The following is a 9000-nucleotide window of genomic DNA, read 5'->3' on the forward strand; positions in this document are numbered from 1 at the left end:
TTGCCTTGCTGCGCCATATGCCTGGAACAACCTACTTGAATCAGTATACCAGGTTCCTTCTCTGGTGGTATTCAAATCCAGACTCAAAGCCGCGTTTAGGTCCTAACCCTTCCAACTCGTAATACACTATATCTGTTTCTCATTCCCTCTTTAGCCCCCCCCCCCCCCTCTACCTCTTCATCCTTTTGTATTTCCCTTCATGAGCAGCATATATCAATTCACCCTTTGTCCTATTTCCTATGTGTTTGTCATAATTAGATTATAAGCTCTATCAAGCAGGGACCTTCTTTGCGTGTTTAATGTATAGCAGATTAACCATTCCCCCTAACTGTATCCATGGCATCCTGTTTGTCTTGTCTGTTTAGATCGTAAGCTCCTTCGTGTAGGGACTGTCTCCTTCATGACTCTACAGCACTGTATTTTCATCGCTAATATTGGATCTTGTTATTGATTTATCTCTTACATTTAAGGATCAGCTAAATTCTCTTGTTAAAAAGTGTTTCTTTGGCATCCGTATCCTGAGAAGAGTGAGAGCGCTCTTTCATCAGCAACACTTCTCTGTATTGGTTCAGTCAATTATCTTGTCAAGGTTGGATTATTGCAACTCAATGTATCTAGGTATCTTAAAGGTCAGTCTGCAGAGACTTCAACTGATACAGTACCGCTGCCAAGCTCATTTTTGGTAAGAGTAAATTCGATCACGTAACCTCATTGCTCAAGGAATTACATTGGCTTCTAGTGTATCTTAGAATTCAATTTAAGTGCGTTTGTATTGCATTTAAAATTCTCTTTGGCATTTTTATTACTTTGAATGTACACAGATCTCATCTCGCAAGGAGTTCAAATAAGTTAAAACTTACATTTCCTTCTCTTAGGGTTAAAATTGAACTTTCAAGAGATTCAGCCACTCTTTCATTTTCAAACTAACTGAGCTCTGGAATGAGTTACCACTTTCACTTAGAAGTCTAGGCTCCTTCATTTTATTTTGGAAAGCCATTCTAGATTACATTCTTCTTCTATATTGTAAACCGAACTGAGCACCTTTTTGGATGAAGACCCGGTCTATAAAATTAAGTTTTAGTTTTAGTAATTAATAGTAGTAGCATTTTTAAAAGGGCCAGATTTATGGCAGAATGACAGTTTTACATTATACTGTACATTTTTTTAATATGGACATCATCATAATCCATCAAAATGTGTGAAACAGGAACCATCACATTTTCAGTCTACCATTTACAATAAAACGGAAAATATTTTAAAAAGACTCTTAAAAACTACTTAAATGAATAAAGAAGATCAGTTTGGGGAGGGAAAGTGTTCACACATTTTCATGCACTTTGCCCAAGGTACCAATACACAACAAGAAAACACCAACAAATTCTACAGAAAAACAAGAGAAATCCAAAACCAAAAACAAGACTGTGGATGCAAGGTTCTTGATGTCAAAAGTTTATTCTTCACAATTACTCCAAATGGTGCCGGAGAATGGCAAGGATTGATAATCTCTATGAAACCAGACGCTTTTTCAAAAACATTTTGGTGAGGATTTAGCTCACAAAGGGGCCCTTTTACTAAGGCACGCTAACCGATTTAATAATAATAACTTTATTTTTTCTATACCGCCACAATCTTGCAACTTCTAGGTGGTTTACAGTGAAGAGAGCTGGACAATCGGCGAATTGATTTAGCGCATGCTAAATGCTAATGCGCCCATTATATTCTATGGGCACGTTAGCATGTAGCGCGCGCTAATCTTTAGTGCACGCTAAATCAGTTAGCGCGTCTTAGTAAAAGGACCCCCTGAATCGCAGAACACCCCTGAGGAAGAAATGAAACAGAGAGCACTCTGTCGGGTGCCGTTGGGACTGCATCTAATTTTCAGTTAAGTGATTCAAATTAAATTTTTGCGCGCATGTTTTTAGTGCTGTGTGGCTTCAGCCAGTTTTTTTTTACTGTGTGAACAATTAGATTAATGCTCCATGTTCTGTTGTATTTGGGAGACTAGATTTGTGTTTAGATTTAACTTAATGAAATAAAAATAAATACTAAAAACATAACGATCCTATGATGACAGAACACATAAAGCTCTGTGTGGTGTTTTTGAGGATCGAAGAATTTTGGAGGGGTGTTGTACAATTGGGGATACTCTATTATAGTATTCTTTTTACTGTAAATTGAATGGAATAACATCTGAAACATTTCACTATTAAAACGCTGATATTATTGATATTACATATCTTTCATAACATATATTTGACGGGTGGGTGGAGTCTGGGAGGGGCATGAGCAGGGCGTTCACTTATTCATGTACCTTTTCGAATACTATGACATGCTTGTATCTGTAGAAAAAAAGAGAAGAAAGGACCTCCGCAGACATCCACAAAGACAACACAAAGTGGAGATGCACCCATATTTGTTTGTCATTCCTCCTTAGTTCCTTACTCTAACTTATCATTCCCTTTGCAATTTCCTACCTAAACAGCATGTATAGATTCACCCTTTTTGTCCCGTCTGTCTGTCATAATTAGATTGTAAGGTCTTTCGAGCAGGGACTGTTGTGCATGTTTAATATACAATGCTGCGTGCATCTGGTAGAGCTATAGAAATGATAAATAGTAGTAGGAGTGTAGGAGCAGCTATGAAGTTGGAGGACAGCCATTCAGTTTAGAGAAAAACTCTCATATATAGAAAAATAAGCTATTCCTTTTTATTACATTACATTACATTTGTGATTTCTATTCCGCTTGTGCCTTGCGGTTCTAAGCGGATTACAATTTAGAAGACTGGACATTTCCAGTAGCTTTACAGTACATATAATCAAGGATGCGTTAAGTTACAATTGTTATTCTGGACTTTTCCAGGAGAAATTGGTAATGGATAGTAGATAGTGATAGGTTGTTTAGACGAGTAGAGTTAATAATGTCCGAATCACGATAGGTGATTAATCAAAAATTTTAATAAAACTTGTAAAACTGCACAAATTGCGGATCCTCACATAAACTAATTAGCTAATTGGGCAATAATTGTTGTTAACAGGCAATTAATTGGCATTAATTAGGAGTTACATGTTGATCTGCACTCTATCATATGCACAGGGCTGGTTTAACCTATGGACCAGGTGAGGCTCTGGCTAAAGGATGCCAGACACCCAGGGCCATGACATCACCGACCCATAAGTTAACCTAGCAACACCTCCCTCCTCCTCCTCCTCTTCCCACTTCTGACGCTACTGCACAGTCAGCAGGGTGTGTTTTCATAATCCAGCTGCCATAAAAATGGAGGACCAGCGTCAGCATCAGAAGGAAGTGCAGTACTTCCCTCCTCTGACGCTACAGCTTGATGCCAGCCCTCCCGCCTTAAGGCATCTGGCCTATGAAATGGCACCCTGCCGGGAGTGGGAAGTAGTGTCAGAGGAGGGAGAAGGGAACTGACTGGGGGCAGGGCATAGACTGGGGAGGAGCAGGGCATGGACCGGAGAACAGGGCATGAGCTGGGGTGCCGTAATCTCTTGAGCCAGCCCTGCATACTAGCACCTACATTTCACAACAAGCAACCCCAAAGGGGGTGTGGCCATGAGAGGGGCCTGGGCGCATCAGGGGCATTTCCAGAACTTAAGCACAATGTTATGAAATAATGTCATTTGTGTTCTCAACTGCTATAGCCCTATTCTGCCGTCATCTTTCTATGTTTCTATGACATCAGTATTTTCACCAGCCTTTGGCAGGGCATAAATGCTACCCAAAGTTAGGCGTGCAATGCATACTAGCCTAGGATTCTGTAAAGATCATTTGATGCAGAGCACCCTGTGCAGAATCCTATCTTAGCGCAGATTATCCCAGTGCCTAACTTTAAGCATCATTTATTGAATTCCTCCCCAAGAGTTACAATTTTGCTAAAAAAAAGCAGCAATGATAGGTTAAAGCCAAGATTGATTCGGACTATCTCTTATAACATGATACTATCCAGTCAACTGACTACCACATGGAGCCACATCTTATTAAAAGAGGAAGAGACAGAGAGAGGCTGAAGGCTAACTAACCATTCTCCAGGTTATGCAAATAGTTCATGATGCTGCATCATGAACTATTTGCATAACTGGCCCCAGCTATTCATCTTCCTTAAGGCTGTCCTAATGAAGTAAAGCAGTGGTTCCAACCCTGTCCTGGAGGACCACCAGCCAGTCAGGTATTCAGGATACCCTAATGAATATGCATGGAGCAGATTTGCATGCCTGTCACCTCCTTTATATGAAAATCTCTCTCATGCATATTCATTAGGATTATCCCCAAAACCCAACTGGCTGGTGGTCCTCCAGGACAGGGCTGGGAACTTCTGAAGTAAAGTATGAAGTTTATCACTAGTCCTGAACTCCCACCTTGAAGTTCTGGTCATAGAATGCATGGTTGTCTTTTTCCAGCACCCTTCGAAGCTGGCCCCAGAAGTACTGCTGCCCACAGGGGTCCTGGGGCCAGAAGAGGACTGTCTTTCTACACAGGCGCCTCCTCAGATTCAGGTAGCGGGATCTCCTCCTCAGCCGTTCCAGAAGGACGAACACCACTACATCCTTCTGCTCTTCCAGCAGCCGTTGCTGCACCAACAGGAAAGCCACCCGCAGAAGCCCACTAACTGGCTTCACTTGGGACAGCACAAACACTGTTTTCTTGCTCCTATATACTGAATCCCAAAGGTTTTCCACCAAAGACTTCCCAGGAATCCAGTCCCTGTCTTCCAAGCATACTCTGAAGCGGCGTAGACCTTTCTCCTCCAGTCGGACCTGTAGGTCATTGTAGACCCAATCAGCCACATCGCTTTGAGTTTTATCAAAAGCAATGAATGCATCATATTCCTCTGAGTCATTGGATTTGGAGGAAAGGACGCAAAGACTAGCCAAGCAGATGTAGAATGTATACCAAACATCCCAACCTAAGAAGTGCTTCAGGGTGGATCCCATCATAAGGAGAAAAATAGATAGCATGGAGATGCTGAACAAGCAAAGAGAGATCTGATCATCAGGACAAAAATGTAAATCTCGACTAAAGACACTTTTGTTTTTTAGGTGGTAAGGAGACCCACAAGTGACCTTGTTTGTCAAATCAGGAATCTGAATATTGGTGCTCAGAATGAACTCAAAGAAAATGGAATCACAGGTACAGAGCAAAGGGTTGCCTCTCAAATCAAGGTGCTGCAAAGATTCCCCAAACCAGTCCTTATTAACCTCTTGCAGTGAATTGTAGCTTAGGTTTAAAAGGATCAGTGCTGGTGCATTCACAAAAAAGTGTTGACCAATACGGTCAATGTGATTGTAACTCAAATCCAGATTCTGAAGACTAGCTGCAGACAAGTTGCTAGTGTTAGACAAAGATGCCAGTTTATTCGCACTCAGATCCAATACGTTCAGCTTGGGGAGTAGTGCCAGACATGTCCAGTTGAAAGACGCAAGCAGGTTTTGTTTAACAATTAGTATCTTCAAGGCTTTGGGAAGATTGGCAAAGGTTTTGGGAAGCAAAACTCGCAGATAATTGTTGGAAATATCTAACTTGGTCAAGTTAGTCAGGTGGAAGAAGAACTTAAGGTACAAGTCCCCATGCTGCCACATAGTGTTCAAAAGGTTTCCGTCAAAGAGCAAAACCTGTAATGAATCACTGTGCAGCTCTGTTGTTATCCGGTTGGCAATTTTGTTGTAAGCCAGGTTCAGGAAAGTAAGAGCCTTCATTTGAGAAATAAAGGTCAACCGGTGACCAATGCCTGTCATCTGGAAATGATAACTGTTGTAACTCAAGTCTAGAGTTTCCAGTTGAGGGAGCTCTGAGAAGGCTGAGTTGAAGTAAAGATTTATTTTGTTATGAGACAGATCTAGCATCTTTAGCTTGTTTAAGCCAGTGAACTGATGGCCGTTGACTGTCTGGCTAATGCTATTGAAGGATAACTGGAGGCAATCAATGTCTGTCAGATTCTTAAACATTTCAGGCGTGATGGTGACAAGGTTGTTCCTTGCTAAATGCAGGGTTTTTTGGTAGAAACTACAACTGGGCAAAAAGTATGGGGCCTGGAGAAACTGCCTTTTCATGCTGGGACTTTTCTCTGATGCTAGTGATGAAATAAAACAAGTCTCAGGAGACCATGGCTGCTGGCCAGTTATGCTTGGAGTATGTTCACTGGTGGATACAGCTGGGACAGTTTTTCTGTGGTAGGGGCTTATGATTCCGTTATCTGACAGGTAGATCTGGAGTAATGAAGGCAAGTTCCCAAATACAGATACATTGATCTGGCTGATGAAGTTGAGCTGCAGAGAGAGCCTCGTAAAATTTCTCAGCCGTACCAGGGGCTGGATGCTCTCCTCATTTACAGCTCTGAAGAAGAGACCATCAATCCTTAGTTCCTTTAGTGACTCTAAGTGTCTGAATGAAGGAGCCAAGATCAGGCGATCGAAGATCAGCCTTTTGTGATAATTAAATGACAGGAAAAGTTTTTTCAGCTTTTTAAGTGGTTCAAAGACTGTGCCACTTCTGATCACATCGTATAAGAAGTTCTCATTTAGGTCCAGGACCCTGAGGTTACTCATGGATTGAAAGAGTTGCGGATCCAGATGATACAGGGAGTTGTCCCTCAGAACTAAGCCCTCCAGGTTCCTCAGAATGAGAAAAGAGTCATGGTCCAGATGAAGGGACCCATTGCAGTTCACACAGGGATTGGATGCATGATCGCATCTCCTGCAGTTACCACCAATGTCTAAAACCCTAAGGTTTACAAGATCCCTAAAGCTGTCTCTAGAGATCCAAGTAATCCGATTGTAAGAGAGATAGAGGCTGTTCAGGCTGGGGGGCAGGTTTCTAGGGATGTCACTCATGTTGTTGTATTTTAGAGAGAGGTGTTTGAGTTTGCTCAGTTGAGAGAGAGCTCCACTGGAGATCTTCAAAGAGGAGGCACATGGGTTTTTGTAGTAACAATTTCCATCCATATACAGCTCTCTCAGGTTCTGCAAGTGAGAAAGGGCACTGGCATCCAGGGTCAGGATGAGGTTGCGGGTCAGGCTCAAGTATTTCAGGGAAGAAGGAAGGGAGGGGATGTCCTGTAAGCTATTGGCAGAAAGGTCTAGATATGCCAAACGCTGCAAGGGCATGAATGTCCTGGGCTCTATTGTCAGTCTACAGTCCATATAAAAATCACTTCTCATTGCCTGAGGTGGACAGTTCCACTTCAGATTCAGCTGGATGAGATTTGGAAAGGAAGCAAAGGCTGACATGCGCAGGAACTGGAGCCGGTTGTACATGAGGTTTAGAGAGGTGATATTTTGTCCCTGTAGGGGCGAAAAGGAAGGGACAGTGTCTAAGCCATGATCAACACAGTCAATTCCAGATGAGCCATTCCTCTGGCACGGCAGGAACTCTAGCAGGCTGCCGCTGACGGAACACAGAGTCCGTGTCAGAATAAGGACATATCCCATCATTCTCCAGCCCTAAAATAAAGGTAAATAAAACATATTTAGGAACACAGATCACCAAGAATTCCTTTTCCAGTCCTACTATATAGTGTAATCCAGCTCACAGGTCACGATATATCTGCTCCATCTATGAGTAGAAAAAAGACATTCATACACCGCCTTCCCTCTCTTACAAATGTTTCCTCTCTGACCAGTGCATAGTCATCTATATCCCATCCCATGCACTCAGAATCTTTTGGATATTAAACAAACATTCTCACGTATACAGAGGGAGTGTGCATTTAAAATTGAACATTAATTTATTTCATTTGATAATTCCTCTTTCGATAAAAGTCTGAATTATAAAGTACTACTAAAACAACAGAAATAGAATCTCATTAAAGCGGTCTCAACCCCACCAAATTCAACAGTGTGCATTTATATCCCCCTGAATCCAATATTCTCCTCTCAGTGATGTAGTGAGGGAGGTGGGTGCCCGGCTTTGCCAATCACTTTCCCCCCCCCCACACATACTTTTTCAGTTTCAATGCCAAAGAATGTAATGAAATCAGTTAGCTTAACAGGTTTAAAACAGGTTTGGCTAATTTCCTTATAGAAAAGTCCATAAGCCATTATTGAGATGGCTTGGGGAAATCCATAACCTAACATAACATAACTTTATTTTTCTATACCGCTTTAATCAGAAGAATTCTAGGCGGTTTCCACAAAAGAGAAAAAACTGGGCAATCAGTGAAATACAAAATCCACTGCTTATTCCTAGGATAAGCAGCATAAAATCTGTTTTGCTACTTGGGACCTAGGTGGGTACTTGGGACCTGTGTAAGCCACTGCTGAAAACAGGATACTGGGCTAGATGGACCATTGGTCTGACCCAGTAATGCTAGTCTTATGTTCTTATGTGAGCCAAGTATAGGACAATCAAGCCTTTGTGACATCACTGAAGAGGTTGGCTCTTAGGCATTGGTGGAATGAGGCATTATGACATCACAATCTCAACTCTGGAATGTTGCTACTCTTTGGGTTTCTGCCAGGTACTTGGGACCTGGGTTGGCCATTGTTAGAAACAGGATACTGGGCTTGATGGACCCTCAGTCTGTCCCAATTCTTCTGTTCTTCTGTTTTTGTTCAGTACTTTCATCCCAAAGAGATCCATTTTATGAGCATTTCTCCCAGACAGCACCAAGGCATTTACTTGGTTTTCTTGAAAGAAATTTTCATCACCCTACACTGACTCATGAGCATTCAGAATGCCAGCTGGTGCTAAAAACCTCTTGCGCGGTTTGGTAAAAGGGGGAGTTAGTTGGAAGCTTCAGCATGTTTTTGGCTTTTAATACACAATCACTTTAACACATTCTTGAAATATTTTTGTAAGAGAGGCTTTGATTCCAATTAAATCAAGTGTATTTACCAGGCACTCTTTCTCACATTAACTATTGTTCCACAGCTTTAACCGGGTTACAGCTCCGTGGTCAAACACTTAATTCTTTAGTGACACAGTGGCATTCAATCCTATATCTAGGTTGTTGGTTTTTCTTTTAAGCAGAGAGCTCTTAATCTCA

The 9000-nt window shown here is 41.7% G+C and overlaps 1 protein-coding gene across 1 annotated transcript; it reads right to left on the reverse strand.

Moving 5' to 3' along the window:
* Window positions 1-4357: 4357 nt before the first annotated feature.
* On the reverse strand, window positions 4358-7444 carry TLR9 (toll like receptor 9). The gene has a single exon (XM_033926627.1). The coding sequence runs from the start codon at window positions 7442-7444 to the stop codon at window positions 4358-4360; it is 3087 nt and encodes a 1028-aa protein (XP_033782518.1).
* Window positions 7445-9000: the final 1556 nt, after the last annotated feature.

The sequence above is a fragment of the Geotrypetes seraphini genome, chromosome 17 (genome assembly GCF_902459505.1).
Source record: "Geotrypetes seraphini chromosome 17, aGeoSer1.1, whole genome shotgun sequence".
NCBI lineage: Eukaryota > Metazoa > Chordata > Amphibia > Gymnophiona > Dermophiidae > Geotrypetes > Geotrypetes seraphini.

Excerpts from the sequence above, each read along its gene's own strand:
- TLR9 (XM_033926627.1), bottom strand. The coding sequence starts at position 7,444 with ATGGGATATGTCCTTATTCTGACACGGACTCTGTGTTCCGTCAGCGGC.